We start from the raw sequence: 21,077 nt of genomic DNA, 5'->3' as shown, positions 1-21,077 counted from the left end.
GCTGTAGTTTTGCCATCATATCCAGCCAGCAACAAAAGCATAATGTGTGTGTGACAGTGTTACAGGACCAGTAATGGCAACCAGTCACAATATCTCCCAAGAGAGGTTGGGAGTTCAGTTGCACAAGTAAACTCAGTTTTAAATGAGGAAGCACACTGATTTTTTGCCAGTTTCATTAAATTCTCAGGCAGATTTATTGTCAAAAATGCACATCACTTCTGTGTATGCCTGTCTGGAAAAAACCCAAAACCCACGGGTATTCAGTTTACTATCACAGAAAACTGAGCCAGCAAATATTCACGTGAGAAGCAAGACCAGTGATTTTTCTGACATTTTTGCTTAAATATTTCTTCACTTTAAATATTATTATGATTATCAAATTCTTGTCAATCAGTGTTAAACTGATCAACTAACTGATTGAATCATTTCAGCTCTGGTCCACTGTTTTAAATTCCTGTAAATCATCAAACTAGGATCAAAAGAATTACATTAATCCAACCAGAAAACTTGTGGGAGTGGTGCTCTTTAAATGACAAAGTCAGCTGATCAGTGAGTAGGGTGACAGGCATAAAAATGACTGTTGTTATCACCTCAGTCTCTATTTTTCAGCCTAACTAATCACCTTTCCCAGCTAAATGAAACAACAGCTATCAGCACCATCTCCAAAAACAGTGAATGAATGAATAACTTGCTAACAAAGTCACAGACACATGCACAATCTATGCCCAAGGAAAATTCATCTGCCCACCCTGTTAAGACACTTAATGTTGAAACTTATTATAGCATTGATTCAGGCTTCCATTATTATAGGAGCCTACTGATGCAATTCTGATACAATAGTCAGCTCATAGTTCCTTTAGATGGGCGCAAATGACCAACCAGAATTTCACGTATGTGTAACATGACTCACTGGAGTCAAACATCACTACAAAAAGAGGAAATACAGGCTCATGATGACACGAATAAATTGTCACATGAAGTGATCACACATTAGAAACAGCTCTGGCAGGGTCAAAAGCAACCGGCAGCTCAGCTGAGCCAGGCCTGATATCCGAATGAACAGACAAGTTCTTAGCAAATAAAAAGAACCAAACAGCCCTATCTAGCAACATCAAAACACGGTCTACTTAAGTGCACCTTCAAGCAATTTCATTTACATAACGTACTTACCCAGACAAGATTTTGTAACGTTATATGTTGCAAAGGATTAACAGTTAACATGGGCTTTAGGGTGCACAGAGAGGGGCTGACCACGCCAGGCCTGCTGTCTACATAATGAAATTAGAGCCGAAATCAGGGTTAGCCTACCTTATCCACACCGACAGACAATGTTAAAAGGGAATTTATTTACCCAGCTGTCTGGGGTTTAGCACTCGATAGCCGCACAAGGAAATCGCCCATAAATAAGAGGAGAGAGCATGTAGGGTACATACCAACGCATTTCTCCCTTTCTCCTCTTGCATCTGTCAGGCCAGCGCTTGCCGCAGCCCTCGCCGCCTGATGTGCATAAGCATAAAGCCGCAGAATACACTATGGCTCGTCTCAGATCAGATAATACTGATAATACTGTGCGATGGGGTAATTTGAATTAAATATCAATTACCCATGTCTGGAATCTCTTATTTAACATTACTGTTTTCGTTGTAATTAAACACGGGGAAGGAAGAAATAAATATCCCAAATAATAGAACAATCCACTTTTGTTCCTGCAAGAGTTTTTCCTCATGAGAAATTCGGGCGTATAAAAATCTTCTTAGCCGTCTTCTTCTCGGTTCACCACGTTGCTTTTTCAATAATTATTCTGTCCATTGTTGTGCCCACATAATGCTGGGCCGGTCGCGCACACGAGACAACGGTGAGTTTGTTGCAATCCCCGTGGTGCTTCGTCTGAAATATGCTTCCTCTGCAACAGAAATTGTTCATGTCCAGCTCAAATTATGAGCAGATCGCGTGTGTGAAAGTGGTATTTCTGCCAGCTTTCCAATAATGGCGGCGGCCCTCCTCCCCGGACCTAGTTCTCCTCTTCTTTTCTTTGGGAAAAGGGAGCTGTGGATACAGAGGCAGCGGAGAGAGGGACTCACCCAGCGGCGCCCTCACACAACTGCAGCAGATCGGTTCTCTGCTGCTAGCTCACCAGTATCCTGCTGCCTATGCGGGTTCGTTACTCAGAAGTAATCGATTTCTCAGAAATCAGTCAATATTTCATAAGTATTGCCACATTTTTTACTCCATACTCGCCTGAGAGCAGCCATTCTTTACTGTGATAAATTATCTCCAATCACACTGCTTAAAACTGCTTCATATTGCTTAATATTAGCTAACTTACCTCAATAGCGCCAACGGCAGCACTAACAGAAGTCTGTCTGCTTTTGGTTTTATTGTTTTTGTTACTACAAGCTTGTAGTTAAAGCGAAGAGAGTAGATTTTATGAGTGCACAAACAATGTTTTCATGGGGTTAAACTAACTTTCGGTGAAGATTTATATCTGGTTTGTAGTTATTGTGATATGAGGAAATTGAGCATTATGTAGGCTATTTTACTAACTAATAGCTAGTGTATTGTTTTATCTTATACCAATGTTGATTATTTTATCTTACACTTTTTGATGTAATGTTAGTTTCACCAAAAAGTGCAGACAATAAAGTAAATGGAGAATTATAAAGGGTTGTAAAAGATTACAACTACACAGCTAACGTTAGCTAGCATTAAGTTATAGTCCTTAACAGTAGTTGGTCACTGTATCGGTGGTATATTAATGGTAAACACTTGTCAGTCCAGAGACAAAGGTTAGGTCTTGGAACAACTGTATAGCTACTGGGCATATATAGGCTACTAGGTCTAGTGTTGTTACATACTAGTCTAGGCCTGCAGGATAGCAATATAAATACTTCATTTGGAATAATGAAAAGGCATAGATCACAACAAAAACGTTGTTATATAATATCTCATAAAGAGAAAGTGATAAAGTAAATAAACAGACAGAAGGAAATGAGACTGCAGCATACACAGGATCCATAACAGTTTCCCAAAGGTCAAAAGCAGATAAAGGAATATAATTTATATAGGTATTGCATTCCAAAGCATCTAGACAGTTAAGTGTAGTGGAGGCAACCACGTAAAGTACTGTACCTACCTCTACCTAGAGTCTGATAGACTCATAAATTGGCCTGTACAAGGTCAGGGATTTTCATGGTGTATTAACCACTCAGCTCTCCCACCTTTAACAGAGGCAGACCAGACATCAGCACCATATGGCGGTCGTTGCGATGCGTGCTCTACTCCCCCCCGCCCCCCCGAGTTGCGCAAGAGTGCAAGGGCCAGTTCATCGCAGCTTTAATATCTGATTACTTTTGGCAGACTATTAATTTTTGCGTTGTCGCCTCCTAGCGGATTTATAGGCCATAATCTTCTTGAAATCTCTCACCTTTGCAATGGAGGCATAACGCGGTCACAGTTTTTACCTTCTATTAAGTGCTCTTGCTGAGCTGTAATTTTATCCGTTTGGATTCAGCAGTTCCGAGTGGGAGTGCATTTAGACTAAAGGAAGTCAGCCTGGTAATGAACAGTGTAGTCCAGGAGCTTCACATTCAGCTGTACAAATAACCGAAACTGTGGTTACCACCAGACTGCTGCTCCTGCTGCTGCTGGAGGAGTATATGGAAGAAGCTGTTCACTGTTCAGTTTCACCATGGTCGATCATATGCTCTGATGACTAACTGAGAGGAGGTAGGCACATTTATGTGTATTGCATGTATGTGTTTCTGCATGTGTCTACATTTTTTTATGCCATTTTTTTTCATGCCGTTTTCTTGTCATGCTTGTACTGTGTTTCAGTAATTAAAGCTTTTGTGCTTGAAGGTGGCATAAGAAAATAAAAGTAGAGCTGTAACAGTGCAAAATACTATTATGAGGAAAATAGGAGTACTGTTGTCTTTACAGCTATCCTGTTATAAACTTAGATAAGGAAATTTTCATGTGTTTGTGATGTTTGATGAAAAGTCATTAGGATTCAGCTTGTGGGAAAAAAATTTAATTGCATTCCATCCGTTTTGCAAAAGCAGAGGAATAGGAGCCAGTGCAGTGTAATTGATATCATTACCACTAGGAAGAGCCCTAAGCCTTCATATAATTCAGAGAATCAAGAGGAGTTGATGAAGTGATAAAGTCATGCTTGTTGTCACAGTGATCATCCAAGGAAAGTTAAATTATTTACCTCTTACTCATCCTCATGTTGATGGAAAGCAGACTAAAGATTACTACATCACCAGTTTATATTTGTTCCTTTTGCATTTTTGTTTCTAAATTTCTGCTACAGAAAAAATGTGTTTCCACAGCTTGTTGATTTGCAGGGTTTTGTTTTATGCCTTGATCAATTTATGAAGTTGCCTTTATGGTGTAACAGGGATCTGGGGGATGAGAGGCAGTAGAGGTGAAAATAGGGTGAAAGGAACAGCAGATGGGTGCTGAAGGAGCTCAGCACAGGTGGACAATAGGTGAGTAAGGGTGTCTATACCAAGGACATCATGAGCAGTAGGGAAAGCTAGGTCAGGTAACCCAAACAACATTCAAATATATTTTTTTCATTTTTTATTTAACTTCATAACTAACTTCACAACAGCTCTACACTGAAGTGTAAATAATGAAACATTACAAGTCAACAATGGGAAGGAAAGAAGAAAGAGAGAAATAGACCATTTGAAGCTGTAAGGGTTAGCATGGTGAGATTTAGGTGAACTAGATACGTGCAAAGTATTACATCTCATTTATTCCATTACATCTATGTGTGTGTGTGTGTGTGTGTGTGTGTGTGTGTGATATAGAGAGAGAGAAAGAGAGAGTAGGAGAAACAACCCATTTCCACCCTGCCCAAATAAGTCATCATTCTTCTGTGATTCATTGTTAGACTGAATCGGAAAACCTTAGCAATTTAAATACAAAATGAGGAAAAACCATTATTATACTTCAGCTTCGAACACTGTGCACACAGGCAGTCAGTTTATGACAGGAAGGTTGTGCCAGGATGTTTGGATTTCTTCCATAATATGTCAGATGTTCAGAATTAGTTTTTGAGTTTTTAATGTAATTATCTGAAATTGAAGTCAGGCAGAGGGCTGTAGCTGCAAAAAGAAATCCTTAATAGGAGGGAGAGACATGCTTAACTTTATTTTAAGATATGTCACCAAGGTTACAACAAAAATGTGATTTTTTTTTTTTTTTTTTTTTTTTTTTTTTTTTACAGTATTTTGGTTTTGAGTTTAATAGAAGTGGGTGTAGTGCCAGTTGAGGACAGAAAGAAGGTGCACTCCTGAGAGCAAATTAGTAGTTAATTGAAATAAATCAACCCAGTCCTGCCATATCTTAATAGCAGTTACACTTTTGGCAAGTGTTAGATCTAAGCTCATTAAACAGGACACATTGGGTTCCCTGTATTTTAAAGTAAGGATGTATACACACATGAAATTAAAAGTCTAGAAAGGTATAGTTCAGATAACAATAGAGTGCAAGCAAATCGTCATGAAGGAAGATCCTGAACATCAGGAAACAGCTAGGAAGGAAATACTTCTTACAGGAACTGCTAAACAAAGATAGGAACGCTGATTGAAAAAAAACTCAACTGAAAAATAACGCAGCTTTGGTCGTAAAGATGGACTTTACAATGAAACTGTAGTTTCTTTCTGATTGACTTTAGTGTCCTTTCGGTTTTGCTAGCAGTAAGGATTTGCCAGATGCTATTATGTGTAATGTGTGCAGAGTAGAGAAACTAGATGTCTTCGAAGAGTACCCTCATGTTTTCCACATGCATGTCTTGGATGCTCTTCAAAAATAAGTCAGAAATGCTGCCAGCAATCTGTCTACTGTGTATGGTGTCTGAGATTCCTGTGTATGGTTATGACTCAAGTACATTTCTAGTTTACTTTTCTGATGACTCCAAACTAGTAAATTAAGAAGGACTTAAGAAATACCCAAACATGCCCACCGTGAATCTTTCAACAGAAACTAAGGTTTCACCGGTATTATCAATCAGAGGAACAAATATGTTGTGTATTTCAAAATGACATTTTATGATTTATGATTTATTTATTCTATAATTATGTTTTAGAATTTCTTTTGAATAGATTATCGCCACTTCCAATGATATTCACCTTTAATCCATATGACCATGGGAGCTGTGTTATTGCCACATAACTTCTTACCCTGAATATTTCCTCACTGCACTGTTTGCCTTTGATAGGGGAACACAACAATAGCTACCATTCTGCTACAGTCAACTTTTCTGTGCCAACTAAATGATCAACTGTCATCTCATTGTATGAGTTTCTTTTGATTTTTGTACTCTATACAAAACTGACCTGCAGTGACAGATCATTTAAAGCACATACAATTCAGCGGGAATGCAGTGGGGTAACTGAGTAAACTACGGCGTCATGGAGGCTAAATCTTTAGAAAGGAAGATAGTGAGAGTGCAGGCCAGACCTGGCAGGTTTGATGTCCATATACAGTAAAGGGGGCAGGGCACCAAAATGAGGTTTTGAATGAGACAAAATTGGTACATGAGCTTTTACACTGTTTAATGAATGTAGACGTTTCACTTGTCCCCTATTTGTGTACACTCCAATCACAGACTCAGGGGAAAGGGTGATCGGGCTCTTGCGGTAGCTGCCCCAAAACCTTGGAACAGTTTTACTCTTTCAATTTAGTGTTCCCCCTCTGTGGACATTTTTAAGATTATTTTAAAACCCACATGTTTTTGTTTGCTTTTAAGTGTCCCTAAGGTTTTATCTTTTAAGCACTACTGTGACAGCCAGAGATTGAGAGGAAGAGTAAGAGAGTTTCTCCATCTGGGCAACATTATTCAGATTCCTCAGTGTTGGATATTTGGTGATGCTGGCAAGGGAAAGAGAGTGAGGCATGGAGACAGAGTGGGGGGAAATGGGGTGAAAGGAAAGTTAGGGAGGGAAACCAGAGGAGGGCGCTGTTCTCTCACAGCGACGATGTGGCCTCGTCTACATTCCCTAAGAACGCCTAGAATGGGAGGGAAAGTAAAAAAAAAAAAATTTGATTATTATTATGTTAAATTATTGCTATGTTAAAAATTAGAATTTGTTACATAATGAATATTGCCAAGAAAACTAGCCAGCTGGGGAATATGATGACTCAGACTGATATAAGATTAATAACACACTTTCAGATAACAGTGATATTTCGATGTCGGTGTTAGTCATTTCATCAATAGTGCAAGACGACCATGAAGAGACACGCAGTCTCGCTGGTGAAACACTTCCATAACTCACATCCCCTTTGAATCTGTCTCAGCTTGTGGGAGAAAAGGGAGGGAGCAAACTAAACGGGGAGGGAAGGAAAGAAGAAAGAATGTACTGAGATCTCATCATGTGATTTCTCTTTTTTTCCCTTTTTATGTAGCTGTAGAGTGATTACATGTTTGTAGTTTTGGGCTCTTAGCAAATTTTTCCAAACGCTCTCAGCCCTTCTTTTTTTTTTTTTTTTTTTTTTTTTTTTTTTTGCATTATCCAACAGCATACTTTCCCTTGACTTCTTTTCAGTCCAGTTGTGTGACGTGTGAGTGGAGTTCCTGCCCTTGTTTCATGCAGTATAGTTTAGAGGAAAGGAGAGGGACTTGTGGAGAGGCGGACATTTACTTTGACCTGTCAAAGGGAAGATGAATTGAAGGTATAACAAGAGGAGCTGCTGGTGTTGTGGCCTGAGTGCGTGTGCTTCGTCCTCACAGGGGAGCCAGACGAGGAGGAGGAAAGAAGTGGAGAGAGAGAGAGAGAGAGAGACCAAGGCAGAAAGAAAGTGACTGACGGGGAGAGAACTTTAACTTAATCTGTCGCCCATGGGCAAAGGTGGATGAGAGGTTACAATTAAGGAGTTTCTCTGACAGAGGAGGAGGGGCACCAGCCCGGGAGGGGGAACCACCAGTTCAACCTTCTTCCAGCAACAACAGAACAGGATGAGGTACCAAGGCAGGGTAAGATCCTGACTGCCATGATGCTCTTTGTTTTGTTTTCATGTTTAGTGCTGAACACTAACTGGATTTTATGTGTGTGTGACTATGCATACATGATCTGTGCTTATACAGTAAAGCACAAAGATACCAATCCACCAGTCCACTGCCTCACTCATGGAGGGAAAAGCAAAACAAAACAATGAGTCACTTGGAGATTTTTTTTTTCCTGTGTATGAGTCAGTGTGTATTTTGGTTTTTGTATAAGCTTTAACAGAAGAAGCCCAAAGAGGATAAACTTGGTATTTTTCCACCGTATCCATTATTGGCACATTGGTGGTAGGGAACCAGCTGTGGTACCAGAGCAGCTCGCCCTGGGACAGAGTGGTGGGGCATGCCATATAAGGAAGACAATCCGAATGGAGTCGGCCCAGCAGAGCTTAGTCATGGGGCCTGGAGCCAAGTCCCGCTGTTAAGTTAGTCTCCTCGCTGGTTGTCACTGCAGCTGCACCTTCAAACCTGCAGATTTCAGTGAAGCTCCCTGGTACTCAGAGTCAAATCCAACATAAAGCGCTCAAGCACAGTGGGAGACAATTTGTTCAGACTCTTGCTGCTGTAACAAGCAAGCCTCAGGTCAGTTCATTGATAGCAAAGCTTCAAGGATTATATTATATTCTTCTTAAACCTCCATCCCAAAACTGTAGCCCTTATGGTATCTCAGCCAAGGTGTCTCCAAAAAATATTTTCAGATCCTTTGAATTTCCTCTGAGATTATGTAACCATAGCGATAGCTATGTTTTGGAGTAAAAGAAGTGTTTCGGATTCTTGGCTTCTCACCATTAAAAGTGATTTTTGTTTTCCTCGCATGTTACGATGACACAATTTCTGGGATAAAAGTGAAAAATGTAACTCATGACTGCTGAGAGATCGACGCTTGAAAACAATGTTTGCTGTGTTTTTGAGTTATCAGAGAAAACATTATGTTGTTGCTTGGAAAGTCCAATATGTGTCAGTGCACATTTAATGCTGTCTTCTATTTGTAAAAGAAACAACTGAGCATAATAAGATCATTACACAAATTTGCATGTTTCAGACGTTGGAAAGGATGAAACTGTTAGTGTAGCAGCTACTGTACAACTGCATACCTTCAGAGATTAACATAAAAGGTATGAGGCCTGAGGAAGATGGAATGAAAGATTCAGGCCAAAGGAGTCTATTAAAGTTCAGAGCCAGGCAGTGTCATTGTCATCTAGCATGAAAGGTTGATGTGTATGCACATCATATGAACACGTGGAGGTATTTTCCAAGCTTCTTAATAACGTATAAGCCCACCTTAATCTATATGACATTATATGTGATAAGCAAACACATACAAGTCGAACTCAAGCCAGTGTAAATATTCTTCTACGATCCTTGATAAACTGAGAGTCCCCTGCATAACACACCTCCAGCACTGTAGGGATAATTTAATGTTTGTATTACTAATTACTTTTCTGCCTCAAGGGTATCATGAATGGAAATGGTTCACCAGTCATGCAGACTTCTACATATTCACAATGTTTGAAGCATGTACAGCATAGAAACATTCGGTGGTATCCACTGAACACCTGCCCCAAACCTGACCCTAACATTCCTTTGTTGTATCCTTTGGAAAATCTGACTGTGAACTGTAATTACTATCTGTAGGAAGCCCACCTGCAGCTGAGTGGGAGAACAATACTCTAAGGTGAACCAGAGAGGAGGGGGCTACAGTGGAAGTGTCTGTTGGCTTTCCTTTGCTCTCACTTCTTGGCTATCTTCCACTGTTGTCCTCTTGTTTTTTTTAAAGGATTTTCCTGCATCTAGTGCTCAAAGATAATGACCTTTTACTGGCATTAACCAGCCAAATGAGACCCTTGAGAGGTTCTTGCATTCAAGAAAAACAGAAGTCCTGTGGACGTCTTACCCCTTTGTTCCACTTTCTGCTTGTTTTTTTTTTTTATGAATGCACAAAGAGAAACAGCCAAGCTTTTCTCATAAACGTATCTTTGATACTGAAGATAGAGCGCAGCTGGTTGGGCTTGGGTGTAGTACACTGATTACACACTACTTTGTGTGACTGGATATTTATCATCAGTAAGTATTGACTAGTGACATCTGACATTTTTATCTCTTCGTTTATGCATGTGCTTATACTTCAGGGCATATCTAAGCATTTCACTCTGGCGTCTGGTACTTATTTCCTGTCTGCACTATGATGTTTGTCACCACAGTGGGGTTGACATGTACACACACTTTCCCAGTGGCAATGGTTAAACCCTGTCTGGTGATACAAAGCTGTGTGTACTGTACATACATCATAATGCACTATCTCGCTATCACATATTAGATGAGTCTAACACGTCTGTTTATCATTTGGAAACCTAAAATGTCTCTATTGTTTAATCTTGGCAAGGCTTTGTGAAACTCTTCTTACTCTGTGTCTTTACATAGTGCAGTTTTAGTAATGTGTTCACAATATCTTGTGTCATTTGCTCTGATATTTTGAAGATGGTTTTATGTTGTTTTGCGTCATAAATAGATCTTGTAATAAGTTATGTGGCAATTGTTGTAATACTGAGCACCAAATGTTAATTCTTTCATAACTGGGTGAATGTTGTGTGCATCAGATGAATCATGAATAGGCCTTTTGTGCCCCCTGCTTGTCTACAGAGTGTAACTACATCAATTAAAGGGTCGTCAGAAGAACTGAAATCATTTCTCTCTTGAGTTTTAAAATGTGAAGTGACTCATTGATCCATTGTAACTCCCATTAATTCATTCAATCTTTTTCCTGTCTATAGCAACGAACCAGAGTAGCAGACTCTTCTCAGTACTGCTGAACTGTGTCAGGTGCTTCACTTCTGAGACTTTCTATAATGTCTCTCCTCTCTCTTCCTATAGGAGGTGGATGTTGAAGGAAGAGTGCGTCTGGTGATGGAGAGTGCCCTGACTGCACGGGACAGGGTCGGGGTGCAGGACTTTGTCTTGCTGGAAAATTACAACAGTGAGGCAGCCTTCATAGAGAACCTGCGGCGACGCTTCAAAGAAAACCTCATCTATGTAATAAAGCCAATTTCATTTCATATGTTCCAGAACAGTTCGGTTGGTGTGGTGAGACATATTTGAATGTGCTGTCTCTTCTTCTGATGTTTTGGCTCAGACGTACATTGGCTCTGTGTTGGTGTCAGTGAACCCTTACAAAGAGCTGGAGATTTACTCCAAGCAGCAGATGGAGCGCTACAGAGGGGTCAGCTTCTATGAAATATCACCTCACATGTGAGTCATTTCATTGTCCTTAGACATTTTTTACCCAACTCCTCCACTGTCAGCTGCCATGATAATGATCACATGACACGACACATCACAATATATCACTAAACTGATACATTGTGATCAAACAGGATTTATTAAGGCATGACTAGCATTCAATAATATGCTATGATTATTATGTTATGTTATATTTATATGCTTTCAAATTGAAACCTTCTCACAGCACTTCAACACCAAACTCTCACTGAAATAATAAAAACTTTTGCCTCTCTTTGCCTCATTTAATTTATTAATTGATCTTATTGAAATATTTCAAAAATCACACAAATTTTTATAGCTTCTCTATTTTTGGTATCTGGCTAAATCTTTGGATTCATAGGATTTATTGGAGAATGAGTTTGATATCATAGTAAGACTAACTAATAAGAAGGTAAATGTAATTTTGTAATGTTTTCACACAAACAAATAAATTAAATTAAACAGCTGACTGACTGACAGCTGTCAGTCATAGGAGAAAAAAAACACCATTCCCAATGAATTACTTTGACTGAAGTGAACTGGTGTTTGTATTGTATTCTATCACAACGGTTAAATTCCAGTTGAGCTGTTAACTGACGCAGCGTTTGCATTTCCCCTCAGCTATGCTGTGTCAGACAACACTTACCGAGCAATGAGGACCGAGAGGAAAGACCAGTGTATTCTCATATCAGGTGAGAGTGGAGCAGGTAAAACAGAGGCATCCAAGAAGATCCTCCTCTACTACGCTGTCACCTGCCCCACTAACGATTGCATGGCTGCCCTTGGTGACCGTCTACTACAGTCCAACCCTGTTCTGGAGGTATTTAACCTTTGTCTTTTTAAACTGAACAGCCAGTTTAGAATAAAAAAGCACAGTGAATGTAGACTTATCTATCTTTCACAATATACTGTATGCGATTATCTGATCTGAAATACTTTGCTTTCTCTTGATTGTTTGATTTTGTTATTGTTTAGTTGCCCTTAATTTCACTTCCTCTCTCTAATTTCCTGGCTCCCTTGCTGTGTGCAGGCATTTGGCAACGCTAAAACACTGAGGAATGACAACTCCAGCCGCTTTGGGAAATACATGGATGTTCAGTTTGACTTCAGGGTAAACACTCCCTCCTTGGCTTTCTCATTTTTTATAGAAATCCTATGTGCTTATACCATACTGACAACATCACATTTAGTGCAGTTATATCAAAGATAGAGACTCAAACACTGAAACCTCCATAATGTTAAACCTGCTGTCACAGTTGTTATCTTCTCCTATCTCTTTCTGTAATCTCTCCAAGGGGGTACCAGTGGGCGGTCACATCCTGAACTACCTGCTGGAGAAATCTCGTGTAGTACACCAGAACCATGGTGAGAGGAACTTCCACATCTTCTATCAGCTTCTGGATGGAGGGGACGAAGACCTGCTTAAGACACTGGGCTTGGAAAGAAACCCCCAGAACTACCACTATCTGGTCAAGGTGTGTGTGGTTCGGAGGTCTGATGAATTACTTGTTTTCAAACGGAGGTCTGTGCAATCATAGCATCAGCTGAAGTGTAACATTTAATTGTCTTGTTCAGGGTAACTGCCCCAGAGTCAGCTCCATTAGTGACAAGAATAATTGGAAAGTTGTGATGAAGGCCCTGTGTGTTATTGGCTTCAGTGAGGAAGAAGTGCAGGTAAGTAACAATCAAAACAAAGAATGGCTGTTGTCTCTATGCAGGCAACAACACTGCTGTTTCGTTTTCCACCCATGTTCTATGGTTTACCACATTTACCAAATTAAAGTGGAACGGTTTAAACTGTAGAGTCATAGGAATGAATCCAAGATGAGCAATGTCTAACAATTTGCATTATACTGGGAATATTGTTTTCAGCAATGAAAAAGTTCACATTTTCTCAGCTTACATTTTTACACTGGCCAAACATCACATTTCTTAACATAATAAAAACATTCAGGACAATTTTTGAAATCCAAGCTTAAACCACTGCACTGTGAGCAGTTTTAATAATATATATATATAATATATATATATATAAATATATATATAATATATATTATATATTTTTTTTTTTTTTTTTTTTTTTCACATTCATGTTTTTCACCAAAAAATGTTTTGTATCCTTAAGGCTTAGCACTTTTAAATTCCATTTTTAGTTTACTTTTACTTTTACTTTTACTTTTACTCATAAAGTATTTGCAAAGGCTTTTTCTTGAAGGTTTTGAGTCCTACATTGTTTACAACAACTTGCTGTCTCAAGCATTTGTAGTGACCATTCAAATATGAGTTACTTTGCTAAACTGAACTTTTTCACTCACACTTCTGGCTCTGACTGTTTATTGATGATCATATGCTCAGTGTCTTTTTTAATAACCGCCCAGATATTTATTCGGTTAAAAGGCAAATGTTTCATCTATGAGGTTGTTGTGAACTGTTTTTCAGAAACTGCTGAACATCATTGCTGGTGTTCTCCATCTGGGAAACACTCAGTTTGGGGAAGGGGAGGAAGGAGAAACTTATATCACCACTGAGACCCAGATAACAAATCTTGCAAAGGTCAGAAAGGTCCCACTAGTATTACTGGATGTTCAAATATGCACAGTCACAAAAAGTCATTGAACAGATGTATTGTTATTTTCCAGCTGCTGGGTGTTGATGGCTCAGCCCTGACTGAGGCACTCACTCACAAGAAACTCACTGCCAAAGGAGAGGAGGTGACAGTCTTTTTCTCCTTGTTCTACATGTTTTCAGCTGTTTGCTGCGTATTGTGGGTTTTTATAATTTTGTATTGTGCATGCATCTGGCTATTACAGATGATCAGCCCACTAAATTTCGAGCAGGCATTGTCTGCCCGTGATGCCTTAGCCAAGGCTGTGTATGGTCGGACCTTCGCTTGGTTGGTGGAGAAGATCAACCAGTCGCTGGCTCTGAAGGTGCAGTGACGACTCTGCTAACAACTCAAAGACAGTAGTAGGAATTCCATCATTCTGTTGTGGGACTGTTGCTCTGTTTTTTTTTTACCATTAACTGCATGATATGTACTAAATATGTTATGCAGGATGAAATCTACCACAGCAGTAAGGCCTCCTCAGTTATAGGACTTCTTGATATCTATGGCTTTGAAGTCCTGCAGCACAATAGGTATGAGTTACATTAATTTCCCTTTTCTGTTACGCAGTAGTCTGCTACTTATCACGTAACTCTGACCTTGTTACCCTTATATTTCTGCCTGTAGCTTTGAGCAGTTCTGCATCAACTACTGCAATGAGAAGCTCCAGCAGCTCTTTATCGAGCTCACCCTCAGATCTGAGCAGGAGGAGTATGAGACTGAAGGAATTGCAGTGAGTCATGTATTGGTTTAGTTGTCAAAACAATTAAGTTTGACATATTTATTAATATTTACATTTCCATGCTAACACACAACTTGTTCTTCCCCCTTATGTTTCTCACTAATTTCAGTGGGAGACGGTGCAGTACTTTGACAACAAGATCATTTGTGACCTGATTGAGGAGAAGCACAAAGGCATCATCTCCATTCTGGTACAAATGACAACTCTTCGTTTATTTATTTTTATCTGTATATAGTTCTGTCTATGCATCTGCCATTGTATTTTAGGTTAACCAGTGTAACTGTTTTCAGGATGAGGAGTGTCTGAGACCTGGAGAGACCTGCGATGTCTCCTTTTTAGAGAAACTGGAGGACACACTGGGCGGCCATCCCCATTTCGTCACGTAAGCATCATCATATATCTAATATTATTTGATATTGGCCTTCAGTACAAAGACTCTCTCTTCCAACTACAGCTTCTTATATCTGAAGACCTATGTATGTTTGCACATCTCCATGTGTGTGTCTTTCAGTCACAAATTGGCAAATGGAAAAACTCGCAGGGTGATGAGTAGGGAGGAATTCAGGCTGCTTCATTATGCTGGAGAGGTGAACTACAATGTCAATGGTAAGCTGTAACTCAACCAGTTTTGTGGTGTGTCATTGCAAGAGATGACACTTATTACAAAGCACAACCCATAAAAACACAGATTCCTTAATGACTGCAATGTTCTTGTTTGTCTCATTCAGGTTTTCTAGACAAGAACAATGATTTGCTGAACAGGAACCTGAAAGAGGTGAGCATAATGAATGTGGACAAGGTATAACCTCACCGCAACCTTTCAAAAACCCCTGTGTCACCTGCCATTACTTGACTGAAGAGGAAGAGGAGGGGGGTGTGTTGTGTTGACATGTGGTTGTGTGGTTTGGTCTCTGTTCAGGTCATGTGCCAGTCAGACAACCAGATACTAAGTCACTGCTTCCGCAGAGAGGAAGTGATGGACCAGAAACGCCCAGAGATGGTGAGAATTATTCATGCTCTCTCTCTCTCTCTCTCTCTCTCTCTCTCTCTCTCTCTCTCTCTTACTCTTACTCTTACTCTATCACTTTTTCTCTTTCAAAAACATGCACCCACATGTACAAAAAAGTTTGTTTCTTGTTTCTTTCTTATAGGCTGCCACTCAGTTTAAAAACAGCCTGATGAAACTCATGGAGATCCTCATGTCTAAAGAGCCCTCCTACGTGCGCTGTATCAAGCCTAATGATGCCAAGCAGCCAGGTACACTTTTACACATCAAATTTGTTGTACTGTACATTACAGTTCTGTTATCATCAAATAAAAGCTGTTTTTGACCACTGTTCGAACAAATTAAGGCAGATTCTAAATAAAGATTAAGGAATAAAGGGGTAAAAAGCAAGTTGCCTGTCCTGTAGTGGCTCACATGGTAAATAATAACAACACAACATTTACACACATTATCTCCTCTTAAAAGAAATGTTGTTTTCAGTCCCTAGTTGATTAATTTAGATTAATTCTATTATTTAATTCTGCAGATGTTTCACAATAAATGCCGCCCAGGGAGGGCAATAAATTATGCCCTCTAAAGCATGTGAATTAGATTAAGAAAGCATTGAGTTTGCCTCCATAAGACATTAACACCGAGGATACATGGGGAAACAAGAAGGTTTGTCACCAAAATACAAAAAAAGATCTAAAAATGAAACTTTGAAATAAAGCAGGTCTCTAATGATAAATATAACTATAACTAAATTAAGGCCTGGTTGTTTCCTCATTTGAGGTAAATAAAGGTTATGCTGTATATAATCTAGTATACTATAAAGTATACAGTATAATATAGGATAGTATGTGTGCCATAAGATTTTCCATAAGCATCATCATTGCATCATTGTCTACAAGTATCATTGTCAGCAGTGAATAAGATCTCTCCCCACAGGAAGGTTTGATGAAGTCCTGGTCAGACACCAGGTGAAGTACCTGGGCCTGATGGAAAACCTGAGGGTCAGGAGAGCTGGTTTTGCCTATCGTCGTCGTTTTGAAGCCTTCTTGCAGAGGTGGCCGGCCTTCTCCGACTTACACCCTGGGTGACTGTTCATTCTGTTTACTCTGTGTTCAGCCTTCCCTCATCATAATTATCTACAACTTCCCTTAGGTACAAGCCCCTGTGTCCTGAGACATGGCCCAACTGGCATGGGAGGCTCGTTGATGGTGTGTCTACACTGGTCAACCACCTGGGCTACAAACCAGAAGAGTTCAAACTGGGCAGGTAGTGTATTGTTTGATATAGAGGGCAAAATAATGACATTTCACCAATACTGTCACAGTTAGATTATGGGTCCCACCACACTAAATGTGTGCACAAAAACACTCCGAAGCATCTGTGCTGCATCACCTTTGTGCTGATCACATTTTTTGTCTACTTTCTTCAGATCAAAAATCTTCATCCGTTTCCCAAAAACCCTTTTCAACACTGAGGATGCACTAGAAGCAAAAAAGCCAGAGATAGGTAAGAAACCATGGTTATGATTAGACACATTTTGTTGTCCCAACTGAAATGAAATGGGAGATAATGACTCCCAGTCAAATATGTGAAGTAGATTTGCAATGTGTTTAGGGCATCAGAGAGGTGATAAGTAAAGTTTAACATATTTAATGAGTGGATTACTTTCTATGCTGAACTATGAATTGGGTCCGATTTCGAAAGGCAGAGCATAGCAGGACCTCTGTAACGCCTTGCCGGAAAAGCATAAATCCACCATCAGTCTCTTTTCTTTGTTTTGTTCCAGCTTTGACCCTGCAGACGTCATGGCGAGGCTACAGGGAGAGAGCCAAGTACCAACGCATCAGACGTGCAGGTCAGAGCAATAACTACTCACAGAACTGGTCAGGTTTATTTTTGGATATTTATATAAGTTATGCTCCTTTAACTTTGATTCTTTTTGGTATAGCCTTCCAAACCAATTTTATTTTGAGTTACTTTTCAGATTTTACAGCATAAAAATGCTTGTGGATGGCCATGAGATGGCCTTTTTATACTGGCATACAGTGACAGTAATACGCCACATGGTTTACATTCCAGCTCATGTATTTATCTGAGTGTATGTGCTTGTGTTTTGTGTTGTTTTTGTTTTTTTTAATTCTGTGTAGATTTATACTTTATTTCACTTTTCCAACATGTCTGTTTGGGGCTTGAGGACTCTCTGTTCCAGAAAACAGTGCTATACTAACCTTGGGATGTTCTCTTTGGCTGAGTATAAACCTTTGTGTTAATATATGCATGTATGTGTATGTGTAGTGATAGTGATCCAGTCTGGGTGGCGAGGGATGAAAGCACGCAGGAGGGCTAAGAGGCGTCGACAGGCTGCTGAGTTAATCCGCAGGTGCTTGACTGATACTTATTAGTTTTTAGTATTTTTGAGACTGCATTTCGCATGTATAGTTAAGTCCCTTCTTTGTATGTGTCTTTTGTTTTTTATCAGGTTCATAAAAGGCTTCATCTACCGTCATGAGGAATACTGCCCTGTTAATGAGTATTTCCTGGATCATGTACGGTACTCCTTCCTCAAGAATCTGCGTAAAAACCTGCCCAAGAGCGTTTTGGACAAAAACTGGCCAATACCTCCCCCCTCCCTTGTCGAGGTACAAACAGTCTTTACACACAGAGTGTCATTCTGTTAACTGACATCATTACATACAGATAATAGTAATAATGCGTACAAGTAAGAATCTGTTGAGTTACTAATGCAAATTCTTCACTGTCACTTCCATGGTGCCGGCTGCAGGCTTCCGAGCACCTGCGGATGTTGCACATGAGAAACATGGTCATGAAGTATTGCAGGAGGGTCCAGCCTGAATGGAAGAAACAGGTGCAGTGAATACAGAAGACATGCAGCTTTTTTTAGAATAATTAACCTGCTGGTTTTTTAACTTTGCTCATTTTTTTTTCCTTTCCTCTAGATGGTGCAGAAAGTTGTAGCCAGTGAGATCTTCAAGGATCAGAAAGACAGCTATCCTCAGAGTGTTGGCAGGCTGTTTCTGGACACCCGGCTTGGTACATGTTCATACATGCATTCATTACCTCACTGCATACTAAACACCATACAGTAGATGTAACATTAACTTTCCAATGGCTTTCCCATTGCTCTACATAGAACGTGAGCAAATCAATCTCAAAGTGGTCCAGACTCTCGGCAATGAAAAAGTGCAGGTGGGCTTGATCTTTGTTCTAACATGATGATGATGATAATAATTGTTGCCTGGCAGTAATGTGCTTCATTGTTCTCTTCAGTATGGTGCGTCAGTCACAAAGTATGACAGGAGGGGCTTCAAGCCTCGCCCTCGCCAGCTGCTCCTCACTAACACCTTTGCTGTGCTGGTGGACAGGACCAAGATCAAGCAGAGAATTGACTACACAGCTCTGAGAGGTGGAAACCATCCCTGAGTGTGTGTGTGTGTGTGTGGGTGGGGGGGGGGGCTATGAAGTTATTGAGTAATATCACTAGCAAACAAGTAGTGATTATGTCTAAAGCTCTTGTCATTCTTTGGTAGAGAGAAAATGAAAAAAAACTGTTTCCAAAATGAGAAGAGGATCATTGACAGTGAAGTCAAATCAGGAGATGTAGACATAGTTTTTGGATAATTACATTGTGACAGATATTAAACCATTAACTTTTCCTGGCTAATCATTACTGATTAATTAATTGTGATTGCTTTCTTAAGTTCAATGAGTCCAAGCAAGGTTTTCTCTTTAAACAGGTATCTCTGTGAGCTCTCTCAGCGATGGGATGTTTGTTCTGCACATGCCCAGTGAGGACCATAAGCAGAAGGTACAGTAGGACACAGCAGTCATGACTGTTAAGTATACAACCATGCAGCCACTCTAAATCCAGCTCTGTCTGCCTCAGGCCGATGCTGTGCTGCAGTGCAACCACGTGATTGAGCTGGTGACAAAACTAGCCATGATGGCCAGCAAGATCGACTATGTCAACATCAGCCCGGGCAGGTGAGTTCTGTCTGACTGCTCGTCTATGCCAGCAGAAGTCATAGTTGTTGCTAGTTCAACAGTTCTTATCTTCTTGTCCTGTCTTTTTTTTTACCTCCTGTGTGGCATGCAGCATTAGGTTTGCTGTGGCTCGTGGCAAGGAAGGAATCATTGATTTTGTCAGGGGCTCAGAGATGAAGGTGGCCAAAGGCAAGCGAGGACATCTGCTAGTGGTGAGTCAGTGGCTGTTCTAATGTCATGTGGGGAGCCTGCAGGGAGGGAGGGGTGTTTTGATATCAAAAATATTTCGACCAGCTGACTGTGTTCAATCTGATTTCACTCTGCAGACTGTCCCACGCAACAACACCACATGAAGAAAGAGAAAACAGCAGCCAGGCAAATGGGGATCTTTTTAGCTAATCGAAAGATTGCCGCTCAGATAGTCGTTGTTATTTGTTTGGTTGCACAAGACAGGAAGATACCACAAGCATACACAACATATTCAACATGAAGAAAATCCTGTATTGATTCATATACATCATCATTATTACAAGAATGTCATCAATGTTGCAATGAGTGCTGATATTTTTTTCTATTCGAAAATCATAACATGAAGTCATCACAATTTCAAATGCTTCAAATGTTTATTGTCAGTCATACACAAATATATTTATCTATCAAATATAAAATGTTTCATGTAAAACACTGTATCTGTGTATTGTAAGAGAAATAAAATAAACCACTGAAATAAATAGCATTTAATAAATATAGTTAATAAATAGCAAATATATCTTGGGAAAGTCCAGTAGATTAAGGACTTGGGGGGAAAAACCGCATGCTCTCTTCTCTGTTCTGTGAGCTTATTGCTAACTTACAGTTAGAGGTGAGACAGAAACTATGGGAAATACCCAAGAAAACCCTTAAATATACTGAATAACATTATGTATAAAAAGCAGACTTGCTCAAATAAGAGATCCACATAAAGTGCTGACAGCACCACTAAAGCCTGATTAATGTTATCACTATTATTGCAAGTTTCCGTTAGGTGCTTATTGTCAGTTCAGCTTTTTCTTCCTCTTGTGTGTTTGTGTGCATGCATGTGCTGTCAGGGTCACAGAGCACTTTTTCAGTATTGAGTCATCAGTGTGATTTGTTAGACAGTAGGAGGAAGTCTCTTGCCAGCTTGGTGAGGTAAAGGTCTAGATCCCTCAGAATGATGTAACCCTCCACTCTGCGGTCCCATACTGTTTTGGAGCTGGTTTCTGGGTTCAAGGGCGTCCCTACCGGAGCAGAGGTTGGCTTCGTCCAGGACCTCTTCATGTAACTCATCTGGTGAAGAAAGCAAAACTAATTTTTTTATCAGGCTAGTCTTGGTGTCACTTCCTCCTAAGTCTTCGTGTGAGCTATAAAGGAGACAAAATGTACGTGGATTTTAGACTGTGGATACCTGACTGCTGACTTGGTTCATCAGGTCCCT

At 39.9% G+C, this 21,077-nt stretch overlaps 1 protein-coding gene across 2 annotated transcripts; it reads left to right on the top strand.

Moving 5' to 3' along the window:
* Positions 1-7,571: 7,571 nt before the first annotated feature.
* LOC111234473 (unconventional myosin-Ic-like) lies at positions 7,572-20,334 on the top strand. 2 transcript variants are annotated; one of them, XM_022762588.1, is made up of 32 exons: positions 7,572-7,990; positions 10,889-11,047; positions 11,148-11,263; positions 11,897-12,095; positions 12,306-12,386; positions 12,571-12,750; positions 12,851-12,949; positions 13,715-13,828; positions 13,915-13,986; positions 14,086-14,205; positions 14,331-14,413; positions 14,508-14,613; positions 14,732-14,812; positions 14,913-15,004; positions 15,134-15,228; positions 15,351-15,397; positions 15,542-15,622; positions 15,774-15,879; positions 16,556-16,673; positions 16,772-16,885; positions 17,049-17,125; positions 17,406-17,474; positions 17,915-17,999; positions 18,099-18,258; positions 18,402-18,485; positions 18,577-18,670; positions 18,771-18,826; positions 18,908-19,043; positions 19,375-19,445; positions 19,524-19,621; positions 19,734-19,833; positions 19,948-20,334. In XM_022762588.1, the coding sequence occupies exons 1-32, from the start codon at positions 7,973-7,975 to the stop codon at positions 19,972-19,974; spliced, it is 3,138 nt and encodes a 1,045-aa protein (XP_022618309.1). In that variant the 5' UTR covers positions 7,572-7,972; the 3' UTR covers positions 19,975-20,334. The 2 variants fall into 2 exon arrangements, with proteins under 2 accessions (XP_022618309.1, XP_022618310.1); XM_022762589.1 differs by lacking the exon at positions 7,572-7,990 and adding an exon at positions 10,001-10,081.
* The last annotated feature ends 743 nt before the right edge of the window (positions 20,335-21,077 follow it).

The sequence above is a fragment of the Seriola dumerili genome, unplaced genomic scaffold (assembly GCF_002260705.1).
Source record: "Seriola dumerili isolate Sdu_G_001 unplaced genomic scaffold, Sdu_1.0 BDQW01000449.1, whole genome shotgun sequence".
Classification (NCBI taxonomy): Eukaryota; Metazoa; Chordata; class Actinopteri; order Carangiformes; family Carangidae; genus Seriola; species Seriola dumerili.
The sequence above is the reverse complement of the archived record's forward strand: the minus strand, read 5'-3'. Positions and strand labels throughout refer to the sequence as shown.

Excerpts from the sequence above, each read along its gene's own strand:
- LOC111234473 (XM_022762588.1), top strand. Across the intron at positions 16,674-16,771 it reads TTTGAAGCCTTCTTGCAGAG|GTACAAGCCCCTGTGTCCTG; the intron begins GTGGCCGGCCTT and ends AACTTCCCTTAG. Across the intron at positions 18,259-18,401 it reads CTCCCCCCTCCCTTGTCGAG|GCTTCCGAGCACCTGCGGAT; the intron begins GTACAAACAGTC and ends TGCCGGCTGCAG.